Source organism: Colossoma macropomum, unplaced genomic scaffold, assembly GCF_904425465.1.
Source record: "Colossoma macropomum unplaced genomic scaffold, Colossoma_macropomum, whole genome shotgun sequence".
NCBI lineage: Eukaryota > Metazoa > Chordata > Actinopteri > Characiformes > Serrasalmidae > Colossoma > Colossoma macropomum.
In genome coordinates this window covers 17727596-17748589 of record NW_023494810.1, presented here as the reverse complement: position 1 = coordinate 17748589, position 20994 = coordinate 17727596, and the positions used below count along the sequence as shown (strand labels likewise).

Genomic DNA, 20994 nt, shown 5'->3' with positions numbered 1-20994 from the left:
TCTGCCCAATGACTCCTGAGATAGGCCCCAGCACCCCCTGCAACCCAGAAGGGTAAGCGGTTTAGAAAATGTGTGTGTGTTTTTCTCTAATACTGAAAAAGACACGAGACAAATGCATACAAAAGCACAAAGGCCATGAGAAACAGAGACCCCAAGCAGTGGATAGTTATGTGTTTTCCATTGAACTAAGCATCATAAAGACTTAATAATCAGCTTATTTGAATGAGTTAGATTCAGTGTGTTACAGCATTACAACACTAAAATCAGGAGTACAGGTAGATGAAACCACAGTTGAGTGGGGTGGTTACACTACAGGGCCACTGGAGGGCGATATGCATCAGTGTATATATATATATATATATATATATATATATATATATATATATATACACACACACACACACACACACACTGCAGTCCATGTTGAATTAGTTAAGTGAAGTGGTCTTTATTGTTTTTCCTCAATATAACTTGTATATAACATAACATATTACATAGGGCTACATTAAGTGCAGATACATGACAGTAATAAAAGAGTGCAGAATATACAATAAATACACCAGAAATATACAGAACAACAAACAGTGTACAAGCCAATAAATTAACAATAAATAAACAGAACAGTAAATATTCATGACAAACACACGACACACATGAAACAGCAAAACAATGTACATGAATTGAGGTCCCATAACAGCATTAAAAAGATTAAGATTTCAAGAATTAAAGTGCAGGTGTGTAGTGATGGTCAAGGGGTGTGTGAACAGCCTACGTTAGTGTGTTCAGTGATCTGACTGCCTTGGGGAAGAAGCTGCTGCTGAGCCTGGTTGTGGTGGGACAGTTGTTCCGGTACCTTCTGCCAGTTGGCTGTAGGGTGAAGAGAAGGGCATAAGGGGTTGTTTACAATGCTGGTGGCCTTACGGATGCAGCACATGTGGTTGGATGGTAGGAAAAGACACCCTGATGATCTTCTCAGCTTTCCTCACAGTCCGAGACAGTGCAGGTTCCATACCAGACAGTGAGACAGCAGGCCAGGACGTCCTCTTGTATATCTATAGCGAAATAATTTCATTTAATTAAATTACTTAAAACAAGCATAAAATGTCTAGAAGTAGTTAAATAATCATATAATGATCATACAACCATCTCAAAATTTCACTTGCTTAGACCTATTTTGCAGTGTAGATGGCACTCGGGAGCCCAGAGCCTTGTCTAATTTAAAAATGTGCAGGGGCTCCCATTCCCCATGTCTTTGTCTAGGGCCCCAGAATCACTAAATCCGCCCGTTCAGACAACAGACATACGATATATGTCCAAATATATCTAGACACCTCTTCTAATTAGTAAATTTAGCTACTTGAAGGTTCACCCTTTGCTGACACAGGTGTTAATTGCACGTACAGGTAGCATGATCGCCATAGAAAAGCACTGCCAATAGAATGAGCCTAAGGTCATCATGCCCAGCATTTGGCTGAGGAGCAGTGGAACCGTTTTATATCTTTTAGGATGAGTTGGTGATCTGGAACTAATCATCCAACATCAGTACCTGACTTTACTAACGCTCTTGTGGCTGAATGCAATCAAATGCCCAAAGCAGTATCCCAAAATGTAGTGTAAAAAAAGCAGAGGCTGTTACTCCAGCAAAGGAGGAGAAACTCTCCAATAATCCTTGATTTCTAAAGAATCTCTGGAAGAGCAGGTGCCTACAAACATTTTAACATACACCCATAAAATTAAAATCCTTGGTTCTACTCTCTAGGTCCATTTCATCAGCCCCACATACCATACAGATGCATGTTGTAGTTCTAGCATCTGTTTTACATACTTTCTTAGCCCCCTTTTACCCTGTTCGTCAATAGTCAGGACTCTCACAGGACCCCCGAGAGCAGAGCATGTAAAATTTGGGTTGTGGATCATTCTCAGTACTGCAGTGACACTAACGTGGTGGTGGCGTGTTAGTATGTGCTGCACTGGTACAAGTGGATCAGGAACAGCAATGCCTTTTAACCTCTGAAGACTAAAGCTATGTTGTTTAGTGCATTTTTATTCATCCTTGCTGTTTTAAACAAGTATCACATGCTAAACAACATGCTGTCAGATTAATAACATCCTGAAAGAGGAAGCAGTTTGTGAGAAAAAAAAAAAATGATGTCCTCGTATGAGGACTGCAGGTTTATTTGCAAGAATATAAGAAGCAAGAAGCGGATTAGCATGCTAATGGCTAGCTAATATCTTCTATTAATTTTTAGGTAGGTAACAGCTAGTACAAATAGGTTAAAGTTCAAACTACCCTTGAGCTAAGACACTGCCCTGAAACAAATACCAGTGCTGATACCCAGAAAGAAAGACACAGAGTGAAACATGGCATCAGTGCAATACAATGCATTTCAATAAGTACTTAGATTAGTGCTCACTTAAATGTTTTACAAAGAGATGGATCTTCAGTTTGTGTTTGAAGACTTTGCAGGACTTTGCTGTTCAGACAACTAGTGGAAGGTCGTTGCTCCAACTTGTACCAGGATAGAGAGGAGTCTTGATGCTTGTCTTCGGCCCAATCCCATTTCACCCCTTGCCCCCTACCACTTAGCCCTTAGCCCTCTGTTTTGCACGTTCATGTCTAGGGTTAGGGTGTCCCAATTTTTGTTGAAACAGAGGGGGAGTCCAGCAGTATTGACGACTGAAGCGCCAGAATGTAACTGCTGCACCATTTAAGGTGGAACGGGAAAATTCGAACAAGAAACTGGCGAATTGAGGACTTCAGCTTCGTATCACCAAAGAATTAGTGGTTGGCGATAATAAATAATTATCTTACAGATCAATAATTATTTTATCAGAATTACATCAAGGCTATTTGCAACTTCAGATAGAACAACCACGGAGTTCCCAAATGAGATGGCAAGAGCATGGTGAGGACCTGTAGTACCAAGGATGAACTGTAGCTTAGTCTTGCTAGGATTGAGCTTCAGATAGGTAGCCATCCATGAAGAGATGTCAGTCAGACATGCTGAGCTGCAACTGGAAATCAGAAGATGGGAAGGAAAGCATTAGTTGGGTGTTGTGAGCATAGCAGTGGTAAGAGAAGCCTGGAAAAGATATTATATCACCAAGAGATTGAGGGTAAAATGAAAAGAGAAGAGGACCTAGTACTGAGCCTTTTGGGACACCAGTGGAGAGTCAGCATGGAGCGGATGTGGACCCTTTCCATGTTACCTGATAAGAGTGCCCCTCCAGATAGGACTCAAACCACTTCCATGCAGAGCCAGTGATTCCGAGATTGGAGAGGACAGACAGGAGGTTCTTGTGGTTTACTGTTTCAAAGGCTACAGAGAGGTCAAGAAGACACAGAACTGATGACAATTTGGCTGATCTCGCAGTCACTGCTTTGAGAGCAGTTTCTGTCGAGTGAGCCAGCTTGAAGCCAAACTGGTTGGGTTCCTGGAGCTGGTTCTGAGTGAGACAGAGAGACAATTATCTATCAGCTGCAATTCAAGAATTTTTGAGAGGAAAGAAAGGAGTGATGCCGGTCAGTAGCTGCTGACATCAGAGCTGTCAAGTGCAGGCTTCTTCAGAATGGGAACCACCCAGGCAGTCTTGAATGCTGACTGAACATGACATGATGTCAAGGAGCTGTTGATGAAAGTGATTAAGGGAAGCATGGAGATTGACTGGAACAATGTTGGTGGGATGGAATCCAGCAGACAGGTGGTTGGATTGCTGGATGCGAGTAGCTGCAGGATGTCATCTGTGGAGAGATAAGAAAAACAGGTTAGGGAATTAAGAGCGAGGGGGGACAAGGACTGATGGGAGGAGTGGAGACAGGAAAAAGACTGGTTGATTCTACTAACCTTCTGCTCAAACAAAGTAACAAGGTAAGGGCAGAGGGTGGTGGGGGAGGAGGAGGTTTGAGGAGAGGAGAAAATGCTGAAGAGCTTGCATGGATCAGACACTGATGCTTCCAGTTTCCTTCTGTAGAAAGATTATTTTGCAGAAGTAACTTCAAGTGAGAACTTTGAAAGAAGTGATTGGAAGGAGTGAAGACCTGAGTCAGGCTGGGATTTTCTACCACCTTCTCTCAGCCACTCTTAGTTCTCCCCTCTTGCTGCGCAGGACACCTGTCAGCCAAGGGGTAGGTGGGGAAGATCCTGCTGGCCTGGAGCAGAGAGGACAAAGAAGGTTAACTGCAGATGAGAGTGAAAAAAGAAAGTGTCTGTAGGTGTATCCAGAGAAAGAGAAAATAAGAACGAGTCAAGGTGTGGAAGGGTAGTTAGGATAGTTGAAGCAAGAGATGGAGGGATGGAGTGCAGGTTGTGTAGAGTGAAGGAAGAACTTGAGGGGGTGACATGGACACCCAGAGTAGGAAAGGAGACTGTGAAAGATAAAAAGTGATGATTTGAGCAGTAAAGTGGTTTTATTGTGGTATCCTGTGCTGGGGTAGGTCTGCGCTGAAGATTAGATCCAGAACATTGCCTGCTCCTTCAGCTAACATAAAATACGATTTTCAATAAAGCTGTTGCACATCACATCATCAGAAGTGATAAATTATTATTGAAAGTGTGGCTCTAACTACATGTGCAGACGTTTTTTGAAAATATAAATAACCTCTTCTTTGAGCAAACAGCCAAGCACTGTTCACTATAGTGCAACATAAATAATGAAATACTAATAGACACTTGCGTCAGAAAAGCAAGCACATTTTTTGTGCACTGTAAGACTGAACAATGACAGTGTCACTGATGTCAAGCACTGCTCTACTGAAGCTTCAAAAGCCATACGGCTGCTGATGTTGCCTCCTTGAGGATAATTTATAGTCTACATGATTTGAGTGAGTTCCATGAATTGTTTCGGTCTAAAAACAGGCAGGAATCCCTGAACAGCTTTTTCAATTTATGTTTGTATCCTAAATGTATATATGTTTATTTTCAATATAGGTCTACAAAAACAAATGAACACATATTTAATTCCTTAAAAAGGTCCTTAATAATGAAGATTTGTTATGACAGTAGCCATCATTGCATTCTTCAATTAAACCTCCAGTCTATGCATTTTACACAAAACACAGAGTGAGAATAACATAGAAGTGTTTTCACAGGGTAGTAGTTCAGGATAGTTTTTTATTTTTGCATGTTTGTTTTGTAATTGGCCATTTAGCCAAATAGTTAAGTTACTTGTTCTCCATGCCAAGGAGAGTTCAAGCCCGCACTCCTAAAAAAGATGGTTCCTGAAGGGTTCATTGGTTTACAAAACACAACGGTTCTATATAGAAACATGAACACTCAAGCTATAACAACAGATGTCAAGCTTGTAATAATAGAACAACACTTTTTGGTGCTTTATAGAACTATCTACAGTACATTCTCCATCAATCTGAAGAACGATTTCATATTGCAAAGGGTTCTTTGAGTGTTCATAGTTCTATATGGAACCATCTTTTTTACTTAAGAACCCTTAAAGAACCATCTTTTAAAGTGTAGATTCTTGGGCTTCTAACACTAAATTCCCACCAATCTAATTACTTCACTTTGATGCTATTCATGTAATTTGAGCCATTTTGTCATCACAGCCCTTTAACAATGTGTTTATCAAAGAAACTCATACCATAATGAAAAATAATTATCATGCAGCTCTAGCAATTGTATATATGTCTGTTTCGAATGCATCTGTTCATTCTGGGAAATATTACATTCACATTTGGTTACATTTCTATAGCATACAGAGCTCAGCATAGTCTCATAAAATTTAGAAAAACAGTACAGTTATCATCATTCTACAGTTCTCTAGTTTGTCTAAAAGTGTCAATTAGTCTCATTTGAGTAAAAAAAAGTTCTCTAGTTAAAAAAAGAAAGTTACATTTACATTTCATACAGCATATGCACAGTGTAAAAATTTAAAGATATGTGGTATACTAGGCTACTTTTGGTGTGGTAAGTTATTAGCTTTATGGGAACAATGTCCCTTTGTCCTTATAACATAACATGTTTAATGCCATACAGACTCATAAATATCATTTAAAGGCCTCATAAACTAATTTTAATATCAAATCATGACCTTTATTTTTTGTTGTTTTTTTTAAACTTTACCAAGATGGACTCTTTAAACACTTTAGCCAATTTAGCACTCTTGATACCACTAAACAGCAGAACAATTTCACCTTATCTCAAAACATCAGTTGCACACAGGCCAAAGGAAAGCCTAAAAGTCTTTGTATGAAGATGTAGATAAAGAAAATGGACAAACAGCAGAAAACACACAAATACTTATTATTACAAACCCAAGACATTTGTTTTGAAAGAAAGATGAAAATAAATATTTTTTTTATTTTAAGAGAAGCTTCCCATTTTGTTGGATCTGTCACATGCAGAATGATCAAACAGTGCTATTAAAAAACAGCTACGTCTTTCTTCTAAATACAAAATTCACACAAAACAGTGGCAAGTGGCTACAAAATATGACACAACCCACAATACATTAAACTAACAACTACACATTTTTAAGGCTTCCTTCAAAAATTCAACTTTCCTATTTAAAAATCCTACTGAAGCATTTCTTTTTAAGTGAACATGACCAGCGTTGCTAATACATGAGCAAGAGTTTGTGGTGGATTTTAGCTTTTTTGGTGTAGTGTTTGAAGACATGAAATGGTAGTGTGTTTCTTTGGAGTTTTTGGACATCTCCACGGGTTGGTTTACAAACGTTTTTCCTTTTAAGAAATGGCTGTCAGAAATGCTAATATTGTAAACAATTACTGCAATTCGATTAGCCTCGAATTAGCATCTTAATGGCTAATTAATAGCTTAGCATTGTTAGGCAGGTTAGCATGTTTGGTCTAGCTTTACTCTTTTTTTTTTTTAAGCTTAGTGAAGATGAATCAAAACAGACAGTGATGAGTTTAGTTTCAGTACAGCCCTGATAACCATGAGGTATTTTTGAGATATCCCTTAGTAGCAAAAAGCCCTAGAGTTAGCATTAGCAAGAGAGAGCTTGTCATGGATTTATAAATTTATCACAAAATGTGAAATAAAAATTTTACTGAAAAGATACACCGCCACTGCCAAATCAGCATTTACTACAGCAGAGTTACAAAAATAATTTCCATACCAGACCAAGCATAGCATTACCATAATTACTACTGAGAAAAATCTAATTTACACAATTCCTTCCCAACCAACATAAGCGATGGAAGCTAACAAATAAAGGAAGCTTACCCCACCAAGTTGGTAAGTCTCAAAAATGGACATGAACTCAATTCAAGCTAAAAGATGCCTACTATTATTGGATTTAGCTGGGTGATTTACTTTTGCCCATTTTTATAGTTGACAGTATGTCACAGTGTCAGAACCATATGAAGTCTATTGAAGACTACTTAACAGCTCAGTGTGGTTTGAGGCAAGTGTGAGGCATGCAGTTTGCACAGTGCTAACTGACGGGACATAGGCATCCATTACTTGTTAGCTACATTAGCCTTGTGTCTCCAGAGCGGAACTAAAGAAGCAAAATATAAAATTTTGATGTCTCAACTGATTAACTATCAGGGACTAACAGGAAAACTGGATAAATTAGATATTTTTCCCCTTAACAAAAACCACCAGCAACATAAATCATGATTATGACAATGAGCTGAATCTTTCCTGTATGGATTCCCTTAAGGCTCACATATTGTAAGTCTGACAAAGAAAAGAGAAAAGAGAAAAATTATCATCCCGTACAGTGCATCTTGTACAGCGTGTCTCATGCAGGGTCACACTCCGTCTGTTGGGAATTCAGGGGGTTTATCTTCGTACTGCGGTGGGGGTGTCAGTGGCTCTATGGTAGCCCCACCCTGTGGTGGGTTCTGGATGTTCAGCCGGATGTCTTTGACATGGAGTTTCTCGGACATGATCCTGCGGACACGAAGAGGCCTGAGGATGCGGCTGGCCTTGCTGCTGGCGCGGCTCGGCTGGGGGTTTGTGGGCTGTGGCCTGTGTGTGGGGGGGGGATTATAATTTTATTAATACTAGGGCCTAAAGGTATAACAATACACATATCGTGAGGTTTGATATAATTTTTGATATTTGTCATGTCTTAATTTTACACTCACACACACACACACACACACACACACACACACACACACACTACACAGACTGGTTTGGCTCTGAAAAATATAAATTTTATGCATGAAATACTAGAAACCACACACACACACACACACACACACACACTTTCTAAACCGCTTATCCTTCTGGGTTGCGTGGAGGTGCTAGAGCCTATCCCAGCTGTCACTGGTAGGAAGGCAGGATTACTACAAACTAATGATCCTTTTAAAACACACACACAGCCCAACCGACCTATGAACAATTAAATTCTGACCTAATAGAAACCCTCATACAAAATCATGCAAACCAAACCAGCTCATTTAAACACTCATATATGAAAAAACAAAAACCCAAACTGCCTCACAATACACTATATGGACAAAAGTATTCAGACACCTACACATTACACATACCCAGGCCTTAATGACATTCCTTTCTAACTCCATAGGCATTATTACAGATTTGGTCCCCCTTCAGCAGTTATAACAGTTTCCACTCTTCTGGGAAGCTTTCTACAAGATTTTGGAGTGTGTTTGTGGGAATTTTTGCCCATTCATCCAGAAGAGCATTTGTGAGGTCAGACAGTGATGTTGGATGAGAGGGCCTGGCTCTTTCCTGGCTTTTTCAGCCATGGAAACCCATTTCGTGAAGCTCCTAACACGCAGTTCTTTTGCTGATGTTGCTTCCAGAGGCAGTTTGGAACTCTTTAGTGAGTGATTCAACAGGAGATCGGCGGCCGCATTCTGAGTTTGCGTGGTCTACTGCTGGCTGAGCGGTTCTTGCTCCTAGATGCGTTCTTTTCACAATAATAGCACTTGCTGCTGAGGCAGATCTAGCAGGACAGAACCTGAAATTTTTTCTTAGGTGTAAGTTTCATCATAATCTTTATACAACAAATAAGCACAGATAACACAAAAAACAAACAGTGCAAACCACTCTGATGTTAGCCTATGACCTACTAATGCCAAACAATAATATGTTCCTCAATTTAAAATACATGAGCTTGAACAAATCAAAGCCACTTTAGCTTGGAAGAGAACTGGAGTGACGGCTAGTTGTCTAGCTAGTTAATTAGCCAATTTGTGACAGTACATTAACATTAAGCAAGCCATCTGTAGCCTTATTGTGCAAATAGACTGAAAGAACTGGCTAACCTACCCCTTCTATAATTTGGCCCTGCAGTTCTTCTCTCTGATATCCAAAAAAATTGCGTACTTTCATTCATTAATTTCTTTGTGTTTGTTTGTGTATGCTTTTCCAATTGTTCTCACTATGCTTTGTTCTGGGGGCAGCTGCCTTTGCATGACTGGCCAATGGTCACACTCTTAGAATGCAGTGGGTCACTAATGTGACTATATACGAGCACTCCAGTATTCAGCCAGCATATGCTGTATGGCCTGGGCAGTCTTCTTTCATTTTACATGACTATGCACATTACTTTTCCTCACTGTCTTAGTGGTCCACACACATAGTGGCCCACTGGGAATTGTTACGCGATGGCCAGTCCATCCCTGTCTAATGCTTATGTGCATAGAATGCACACAAGAAATGACATGCAAAATTCCACTGAAATGTACAAAATAATGCATCTGTTTCTCTGCATACTTTAGCCCCTTTTTCCCTGTTCTTCAATGGACCTCCACAGAAGAGGTATTATCTGGGTGGTGGATCATTCTCAGTACTGCAGTGAAACTGATGTGGTAGTGGCGCTGGTACAAGCTGAAGTTCTTAAACATCTCAGTGTCACTGTGCTATTCCACCAACCAAAAATGTGACAGACACACAGACACACACACACACACACACACACACACACACACACACACACACACACACACACACACACACTCTCCAGTGCTGATAATAGAACCATTCATTTTGGACCTAATTAATACTTAACATTATTAACTAATTTAGAAACAGGCATACGTACCTGGGGGCAGGAGGGTTTTGGCCGGTCTCAGTGTTTTGAGTCTCCCCCTCGTTCTCCACAGCGGTGATTATGTCCTCGTATGACGGGAGCTGGGTGGTGCTCTGGCGGAGGTTACTCTGACGGATGGGATACTGACCACTGGTCACGGCCTCTTCATAGCTGGGGACGTCATAGTTAGGGGCTGGCTGTTCACTGCCAAAAACACACAAGGAGAGACGCATCACTAAAAGGGTAAAATGGTACAAAGCAACAAGTTACAGCTTGTGTCAGATTCCAGTCCTTGGGACTTCAGCAATCTGTCTCATTTACACCTAATTCAACTCATCAGCTGTGTGTTACCTTTTTCCTCTAACATAACATGTTACATGTAAATTCCTGAAATCACTTTGCAGCTACTGACTTAACTGAAATCTTCTTGCTTAATATTCCTCAAAATTCTATAATTTATTATGAACCATGAATTCAAAGTAAAAATAGTTAATACATATTTTCTATACTTGTCCTTTGCAAGAGTGCACTACCTGCAACAGCAGACTGGGCAAAAAGTACAGGAATCAGTAAGATAGGAGTGGAATCTTCCACAAAAGATGATCTCATTATTTAGAATGTACATGAAACTCATGGCTAAAGGCCCCAAACTCGGCCAAAATAATTTTCATTTATATTTTAAAGCACGGACATAATGTAAGTACAATATGTCCAAAAGTGTGTAGACTAGAGATGAAACGGTTACCGGTTTCACGGTGAACCGCGGTAAAATTAATGACGGTTAGTAGTACCGTTTGAACTTTGAAATATCGTTAAAGCCGCGGTTGATTACCGCAGTGTGAAAAACCCGGAGATTCGGAGAAATTTCAGCCTTCTAAGAAGACCAAGTCTGACGTTTGGTCATATTTTGGGTTTTACAAGGATGCAGAAGGAAAGTTAATTGAAGATGACCACCCTGTCTGCAGAACAGGCCGAAAGAAAATAGCGGCGAAAGGGGGCAACACACCCAAGCTTACGAGTCATCTTCGCGACCACCACCCGCTACTTTAGAGAACGCAAGGTTAACTTTAACGGAGAAGTCTGTGGACTTCGAAATAGGAGAAATGTCATGGTTTGTGTGGTTTAACGTACGCTTATGGTTCGTTAATAATATAAAATGAAGCTTTTAGCGTCAATAAAAAAAAAAAACAATCGGTGAATCAACTGTGAATCGAAACTAAAGCTTTTAACACACATTTCTGTGGAGGAGAGTCTCCAAAATGAGCTCTGAGTTAACAGTCACACACTGAAGAAGTTCAATCTGCGCAGCTCCCCTTTCTCGTCTCGCTTGCAGTGTTTACTGTCTGAGAGGAGAATAACACTGTCTCAAATCACTCAGTGTCCCCTACATAGTGCGCTACTGTTCAAACACGATCATCATTAACAAGCAGTTGAGTTTTAAATAGGGAATTTGTAACCTGTTGTTAACGGTGATATAAATGACTTAGTCGAACATTTCATGCACTCTTTTGGTGAAGGATTTGCTATTTCATGATCCACAAAGTACACTACATAGTGCACTACATTTGAGACGGGATCTCGCGCGAGTAAATGCTGTGTGCCGCTTTTAGGAAAAGCAGAGTTTCAGAGATTAAACTTCAGGAGTGTTTCTGCCGCAGCTCAGATGCGAAGTTGTGTTTTAGTTTTGAAATGCTTTTAGAGAAGCAGCTCCACAGGTGAAGACACACTGTGTGAGTTCTACACTGTCAGCAGCTCACTGCACGGTCACGCAGTTCCTCTGTGATTTGGCTGTTTTCCCTGGTGCGCTGTATTGATTAAGGGTTCAGCGCCACAACGGCACAATAATGCTGCAGCTGCAGTTCGGACAGAAATCCCCGAGTGCAACACGTCTTAGAAGTAGTAATTCTCCATTAAGACCCACCTCAGAGTTGGTCCAGATTTAATTCTCTATGCAGGGAAATCCCTAGTTGTAATTGATATTATTATTATTATTATTATTATTATTATTATTATTAATAATAATAATAATAATAATAACAACAACAACAACAACAACAACACATTTGCTATTCTTTTGTTTGCAGAGTATTACAAGTATTGTAAGTAATACAAAAGTAATACTAAAAATGTATTGACCTTATTTTTTAATGTTTATGCAAACAAAAAGTGCATATTGCTGCCAATTCTATTTGTGTTAATATAAAAGTTGGTGAAACGAGTTTCAGTTTGTGTATCAGTATTAATTTTTTTAAATTTATTTTACTTTTCAACACGTGAATAATATCGCGATAATACCGATAATCGTGATAATTTGTCATGATAATCGTGATATGAAATTTTAATATCGTTTCATCTCTAGTGTAGACAAGTGCTCCTTAAACATTTATTCCAAAATGAAGGGTACTAATTAGAGGTCTGCTACCAATGTTTCATACGGCTCAGGCTAAGGTTGGGTTTTAACAAGTGAAATATACACAAATTTTAATATTCCTGGTATGTGTACAACAAAGCCAGCACTACTAACTGTTTACCATGGATAAAATGAATAGAAAGCTTGTTAAAGCCTGTGATAGTATTTTAAGTTATAATAGTGGGATGCAAGCTGTTTCTTTAGTGACACATTAACCATGGATGCAGCTGCTTTGCAGCAGCTACTATCCAGGAACAAATGACAAAGTGAATGTCAGCTAAAGATTGATCAAAGTCAAATTTATCATTACCAGTCAGACCTGCTTGGGTCAGGTGTCTAAGTCATGGTCAACTTCACTGCCTATGCAGACCTCTAGATCTAACAGGGAATTTGTCCCCACTTTTGCTGCAGCAACAGCCTCTTTTTTGGGCTTAATTTACCAACGCATGCATTGAAAGATATTCTAAATCTGTGAGTATGGACGAGAAAATTGGCATGTATCTAACATGCGTATGCACAACTGTACGATTTGAACAATGACAACCTTATACATTCTAATGCTGCATCTGCTCATGTACATCTAATCACATTCGCCTAAAAACACCTCTAAATAGCTATCTATTTATCTATGGTAAACTACTTCCATTTAAAAAGAACTAAGTAGCCTAAATTACTGATTATTTCAGACAACACAGAGCATATGAAAAGCTCAATTTAATGCAGTCTGGTTGTAATTCTTATTTAGGCTTTTTCTGTTTACAATCAGTTTGATGTTTTACTAAAATAGTTCTTCTGAAACAAATACTGTACTTTTTTGTTAAACATTAAAAGAAATAAGCTAAAGATCATTAAAATTTACTAATTAGTAGAGTGTCCAAATGCCTTTAGGGGCCACTGTATGTAAATACCTTGGTGTTGGACTTTATGGCAAGCAAGGAAAATCTGGTTTTCCATGATATGGGCCTTTTAATGACAACATTGTACTGTAGTGAATTACATTTTGAAGTAACTTTCTTCACCACTGATAATACACAGTTAAAGTTAAAGTCAATGGTTACTTACTTCTCCCCTGAATCTCCCTGCACTTGGTCAGTGTACTGTGTGACGGTGGCTGCCCCTTCCCTGCCCTCTCTCCTTCTCTGCTTGTTCTTTACACTCAGACAGACCGCCAGCAGCAGCATGGCTAGCCCTCCCCCGACTAGCACAAATGCCACAGATGAGGTTTTCAGCTTCGTTTCACTGCTGGTCACGTCACTTGAGTTTGTGGCTGACCCGTTTTGAGGCATTTCCATGGGAACCAAACTCCAGAGGATCATGACGACCCCCAGGGCCACCAGACCCACCCCCAGAGCACAAAAGGCATACTGTGAACCTGAGCTGCTTCCTCCAGCACTGGATGGACGAGAACGGCGGCTTCCAGAACACAGAGGCTGTCCACTGGAACACATCCCACACTCACACACATGCATACACTCTCCCCTACTCAATGGTTCCAGGAGAGCCAAAAAGTCCAAACCTGAGGAGACACAAAATAGAGCGCAGTACTTTAGTATAGGACCACAAAAGTGAGGCAATTGCAGAAAAACATGCAAAAGTCTAAACATGCCCCTGAGAAAACTTTCCAACAAGGATGTAAAACTTCCTTAAACTGACACGGCATGTCTGGGAATGTGGCCAAAAAGCTGGGAAGAAAGGGTCATCTGTGCTGTGTCTATTTCAGGCCCCTTCATCGTAAAAGATCTCCTTGGTACAGAGTCTTGCTAGAAGTGAAACCAACAACCAATTAAAGCAGTTCATTGAAAAAGAAAAAGAAAATGAAAGAAAATTATATATATATATATATATATATATATATATATATATATATATATATATATATATATATATATATATATATATATATATATATCACACTTCCATAATATAATAATTCAGTGGGCTGCTCACTATCGTGAGTGAGCTGTTTTCTCTCCTTTCCTTGTTAAGTGTGCTGCTCTCACACTTTCAACATAATACAATCTGCTACTCTTCTTATATTGTTCAGAGAGCTAATCTCTGTCCCATCCTCAAGTGTGTAGCTCTCTTTCTCTCTCATTCAGTGCAGTGCCCTCTCTCTCTCTTTCATTGTGCTGCTCTAACTCTATCTCTTGACCATTCAGTGTACCACTATCACTCTCCCCTCTATCATCAGCCTGCTGCATTTCCTCCATCATTCAATGTGCCGCTCTCCTTCTTTTGTTGAGAGAGAGACTGTCTCTCCCTTTTTCGTTAGGTGTGTTGCTCTCACCCTCCATTACATATTGCCATGGCTATAATATAAAAACATGTCACACCAAACCTTTAACGAACAGTGCCAGTGTTGCATGTTTTGACTTTGTGGGATTTACTGAGGCCCTTAGAAAACCAACTTTGCTAGCAAACAACATAAATGCAATACCCATTTTGTATATTTTGGTAATTTTTTGTAAGTGTGTTAGTGTGGCAAGTTATAAAACAAAAGTATATTTTGGGACATATATGTCTAGCAGCCTAAATTCAATCAAAAAGTGCCAGGGCATCCGCCCAATACTTTAAAAATTGGTGGATCAAATTCCTGCTCGCCTCTTCATTAAGAACCTGAAGCCAAAACATGAGAACTCCTATCTCTCAAAAAGCATTAAGACTCTTGCCATCAGCTAACTGAATGAAAAATATGACGGCATTATCACTACCAAGATTCTGGACATAGCATTCCTGCTTGATCCTCGGGTCGAGACCCACTATGTTAAAGACAAAGATGACGCCATGAAAGTAAGAGCAGTTGCTGCAATGACACATATGGGACGGAGCAACTGCAGAAGCTAACAGCACTTTGAAATGCACTCCTGCAGTTGAGGGAGGAAATGCTACACCAGCTAAAGCAGAAGACAATACTGGGCATTTTTTCATAAAAGCCTCAAATCAGTCAAAGCAGCTGATCTCACAGCAGAACAACAGGTTAATAAAGCTGTACTGACAAACTACTTTTAGGTGCTGATGTTGGCATAGTGGAAGATTCACCCAGCAACATTTCCTGAAGTGAGCCTCTTAGCTAAGTGCTATCTCTGTATCTGATACTAGTCCACTCTCAGAAGCATTTTTAGCACAGGAGACAACACTAGGACATGCAAAATCTCCACAAAGTAAGACCGTGGACAGATAAGTGTTCCATTAATTAATTAATTAATTAATTAATTAATTGATACATAGGTAAGTAAGTAAGTAGCACAACATCAAATTGTGCACTACTTAGTATGTATGTAGCCTAAGCAGATGTAATATAAATATGTTTAAAATGTTTTGTTTTTAAATTAGTAAAACTAAGTGCATATACCAAAAAAAAGTATCAAAGTATGAATATGATAAATTGGGCACTAACAGACAGTAAGGCCTGAGATCTTTGTGAGGCTTGTCATGTAGCCCTGAATGTTGGCTTTCTGCCACCCAGCACTGAAGCACAGCATTCTGGGGTCTAGGCCATACTCACTGTTGCCATGGCAATGCTGCTTTACACACTCAGGCATGTGGGCACTTTAGCTGCCACAACGCTAAATGGTGATAGAAAAAGTGATGTGGCCCCCTCTCAGGTAAAGCCTCTTCACACTCAGGCTTTTACAGATTCAGCCTACACACAGAACAGAAACAAGGACTGCTTTCTGATCTCTACTATACTACACCATTCTCCAGAATTATGGCATACATAAAGCTTGATTGTCACATCCATATATGTACTTGTATACGTCTAATCCTCAAATTATGAGATGAGTGCATTAATATTATGAGTGCACTATTATGAAGTTGGTTTCCTTTTACTGCTATATGGGCCATCCTACCAAATTAGTTCAAACTGCAGTGCCACAGTAAAGCTTTTTCAAAAGCTATTTAAAATAAATGAAGTGTTCAGACCATACATAATTACAAGGATTAGATTATGATCTATTTAAAATGATCATAAATTGATATAGTAATACACTAAATATAGACAAAATCATCATTTATAGGGTACTTTCTATTGGGAGGTGGCGGTCCCAAACCTTACCCTTAAATTTTAACTTTTGAAAATAATACTTCTTCTTTGTTCTTCATACTCTTTTAAAGTTCAAAATTTTAGATTTATCATGAGTTTAATTTTTAAATAATAAGTGTCTCCCATTTTCATGTTACTTTCAAAACACTAAGTGTTCAAGTCCATAAGTGGAGCTTTATTTTAGCCACATCCCTGCATTTTAGAGCAGAAAGTGAGACCTTTTTTGTAATCTTTTATTTATTTTATTTTTTAATGCATCAACACATAATGTAAAACAAGTAAAGGGCAGCATTGAGAAAGAAAAAATAAATAAATAAAATAATTTTTAAAAAACACACGTGCAAGGGGCTTTTGGTGGGAAAAACACAAAAACTAAACAAATTAGTTAAAAAACTCACCGTACACATTCAGCAGTTTTAAGTGAATTTGTTACAAGAAGAATGCACAGCAACCATTTAATGATTAAATTCTGCACAGAAGGTCAAAAAGACTGGCCATTTATTATTTAGTTTACATTTTGGATAAACAATTTGGACCTAAGAATAACAGTGCTAATAAAGAGATTCATACTAAGGCTACTAGAATGACCAAAAACACACTTAATAACGTTGTACTGAAAGGCAGGTAGGTTGGAATAAAAGGTGGAAAGCCATTTTTTATATCAGTCCAAAAAGTTCTCACATATGTTCAGTGGTTTCACATTGTGTATACTCTCAGAAAAAAAAAAAGGTATGAAACAGTCACCTGGACAGTACTGCTCTTATCACTGGGGTGGTACCCTCAAGGGTACATCTCGGTACCTTTAGTCAGGAAATATAATTGTACCATAATCCACTGAAATCATATTTTCTAAGTTGTATTGGATCCATACACACACACACACACACACACGTCTCTTCTCCGGGCGTTTTATTTTATTGTTCTGCTTCAAGACATTAGGTTATGAAAAGGTACAAATATGTATTTATCCACTAGGGAAAACTCATTTAAGGTACACAACTGGTCCTTAAAACCACTGCTGTGCCTTTGAGGGAACATTTAAACTGTTTGTACCTTGATGACTGAAAAATGTACCTGCACAGCACATTTATTTTAACAGTATTTGACAAACAAATAGATGACAGAATCTTAAACTGAGTTTCTTTTACTTTGGGTGGGACAAGAAGCTTGAACTAATCCATGACAGCCATGACCAACATACTGAGTCATTCATTGAAATAACAAGCTCTACTGAACCCTGCAAATAAAGTTTTATTTATAGCCCTCCTTAAACATGTATTTTTACATCCTAACCTCAGTAATCCCAAAACATGAATTTGTAGTCTAGGGCGAGGGTATATCAGAATATTGCATGGTACCTTTTACCAGCAGAAGCAAGGCAAGAGGAAGAGCTTTACATATTTTGGCTAATTCTCTATTAACATTAAATTGAAATTTAGTCATAAAATCAATAAAAGAAAAGAACTCACCATTTAATTTTCCCAAAAAAAGTCACATACAAACTAAACCTTATGATCAATCCAAATTGGTTTCAAAATTGATTTCCTGTTAACAGTAACAAATCTAGAATTGATCATTAAAGATCATTTTCCAGAAATGTTAAGTTTGCTGATGAAATCTAGACAGCTTTACTGGGAGTTCAGATAACTCAATCACACCTTAATAAAAAAAAATAAAAAATCCTCCACACTTAATAACCTATTTGAGATGTCGAACCACACAGAGGTGCTTTCTGTTAGGCAGGATTAAGCCAATTAATTCTGAAAAACCCAAAGCCTTCAACCTTCCCATTTTGTAATCTTAAACATGCTGAGCTTTATGGATGTAATGTGTTTTGTTCTTCCAAATAAATTTGGTATAACATTTTTTTTCTTAATGTAAGATAAGAAAACAGAGTGAGATGGATAAATAACTCAACAAACCTTCTTCTGTTTTAGATAAAAGAATAAATCCAAAAAGAGATAAACCCCTCAGACAAGGGCAGACTAAAGGACATTTTTTAGAATCAATTTGACTGTTAAAATTTTAAGCTTCTCTATCTAAACCATTGCTAAATGGTAATTCCAAGGTTTTTTTATTACTCTTTTAATAGGAATAGATGCAATGCAATCTTGTCAAGGGTACAATCATGAACAGGCACAAGTTCACATTTGCTCAAATTAAGTTTAAGATCAAATGCTTTAGAGAACTCGACAATAACCAAACGGTACACAACTGCTTATATTACTATATAACATTCTATCAACGATCAAATTTCTCACCAAAACCAAATGAACAACTAGCTTTTCATTTAAAACTATGTTCTAACAAATCAAAAGCCTTAAAAAAAAATCCAAAAACAACAGAAATCCATGTTCCTGGTCATAAGAATTGTAATCCAAGATATCAAGAACTAGCCAAACGTGAGTCTTCTACCTTTAAGAAATGCTGACTGACATTCACTAATAATACCAGTCATGCATTTTTTTAAGTCTGTTTGCATAAACATGTGCTAGCAATGTATAGTCTGAGTAGCATACCCAAAATTCCACAGTAAGGCCATCTGGTCCAGGAGATTTAGTAGCATGCATACATTTAAGAGCCTGATCTGATTCAATAAGTGTAATATCAGAGTCACATAATTCTTTGTTTTCTAGGAAAACTGAGTGGGAGACTCATAAGTGCTTTGAAAAAATATTTAAGTCATTTTCAATTATTTGGGATGCATGTAATTAACAATAAAATGAGTAAATTTCACTCTATTAAAATAGTGTAATTAGCAATAATGCTGTTTACTAGTAAGGAGGAGATCAGGCTTTCAGACTGTTGTCTAAATTGAAGAAAAAGTGGGACTGTTTCTCACTCTCTTGAATCCATTTGGTTTTAGAACGCAAAAATGCTCTTTTTCAGTTCAGTTCAGTCAAGAGGAGCAAGTTACTTAAACTGTTGATTTTGAACAGGATCTCAGACCGTCTCTTAAATTTATGCTGTGCTGCATCTTTACCAATCTTGATAGCGCAACAGTAAACTTTATATATAAAAACTCCCATCCTTCACAGACACTAGAGATGATAATATAAAACTTATGAATTAATTATTAATAATTACCCTGTAAACAAAAGCTTCATTATTTAAAAGGAATGCATTACATTTCCAATAATTTTTAAAACTCTTATTCTCATTATTGAAGGCACACAAACGTTTAACCAGGAAGTGAGACTGCATCCCTTCCCCTAATGGCCACATGGTAAGGAATTACATCCTATTGTTTTGAAGTAAATGCGTTCCAAAATCTGAAAATCAGAACGTAACCTTAAGTAAATACTTTTATTGAAACACAAAAGAAGTTATGATTTTTATGTATGTACAACTATTTAAAGCTGTGTTTGCAAGTAATGTACTGGTTTTGAAACATGGCTGCAGGGATTTTGCTTGCATTCAGCCACAAGAGCATTAGTGAGATTGGCCACTGATGTTGCGTGTTAAGGCCTGGCTCTTAGTTGGCGTTTCAATTCATCACCAGAAACAATTAGAAACTATCAGAAACTGCTGTTTCTTTATGGAGCTTTATGGGAAACTGTTTGGCTGAAACAAGAAAGGGTCTTCCCCAAACTGTTAGAAAAAAAATTTAAGCCCACAATTTTCTACAAAGTCTCTGTAGGCTAAGTTCACATTACTGTTGCTCAATTTAGATTTTTTGCTCAGATCCAATCTGACTCAGCTCACATTCGTGTAGGTAACTCAAATCTGTCGTTAACGTGAACCTACCTGTGTCATGAAATGACCTGTGTTTGCACGTCCTATTTAATAACATCATTTATATGAATCAGATGCATCATGAACAGCTACTAGCAAACAAACCAACAGAACAAGCCTTCGTTGCAAAGAAAATTTGCTCTAAACAGCTCTCAGCTGTTCATTATTACAGCAAGATGCAGACGAAAAATCCCATTTGCAAAAAAAGCCATTTGCACCAGCTGAATGTAAGTTCGATCATAAGTTGGAGTGTAAAGTCCATCCTAAACCTTACGTTGAGAGCAGTTAGTTTAAACAACTAGCGACACAGAATTTTGGTTGCACCACAGACACGTACATTATATCTTAACTAGTAGAGCGTAAAGTGAACAAAAAACACTGTTGCACATTATGCTTTCACTCTCTGCAGCAAGTCAATAAACGCTACCCAACAAACAGGAAACATTACACTTGCATTAGGTTCACATTTGTCTCTTTTTAAGCCACATTTACTTTGCTTAAGGTGTCGGTCATTTAAGCTATAATTCAAAGAGAGACTGTTTCACAATAAAGTGGTGTCCGTCTCTGGTATGTGTGTTTATTCTGTTCTGCTGCTGGATTTTTTTCTGATATTCGAACTGGGGTTTTCGTGCACAAATGTTTAAACGGCACTTTATCAATGAACAATATGTTAGCAAGCTGCGCCTGATGTAATTGCTATTTGAATCTAATGAATAACAAACAAAAAACAGAAAGGTATTGTTAGCTATAATAGTTATATTTTTAAAATTATCTGTGTTATGTATTGTATGATAAGGTCAGCATCACACAC

The 20994-nt window shown here is 38.2% G+C and overlaps 1 protein-coding gene across 7 annotated transcripts in view; it reads right to left on the bottom strand.

The window, feature by feature from the left end:
- Positions 1–428: 428 nt before the first annotated feature.
- tmem51b (transmembrane protein 51b) overlaps positions 429–20994 on the bottom strand; it is a 34125-nt gene continuing 13559 nt past the window's right edge. Inside the window, exons 2-7 of one of the 7 annotated variants that reach the window (XR_005006126.1) lie at positions 13466–13919; positions 10006–10197; positions 7704–7955; positions 3846–4150; positions 3211–3742; positions 429–1052 (exon numbers count right to left, since the gene is read on the bottom strand). Coding sequence is in view for 2 of the 7 variants with exons in the window: in XM_036559581.1 (XP_036415474.1) it covers positions 7736–7955; positions 10006–10197; positions 13466–13872 (819 nt within the window). In the remaining 5 variants the exon portion in view is untranslated. Of the gene's footprint in view, positions 1053–2743; positions 4151–5458; positions 7956–10005; positions 10198–13465; positions 13920–20994 lie in introns of those variants that run through there. The other 6 variants (XR_005006125.1, XR_005006127.1, XR_005006124.1 and 3 more) reach the window with 6 other exon arrangements.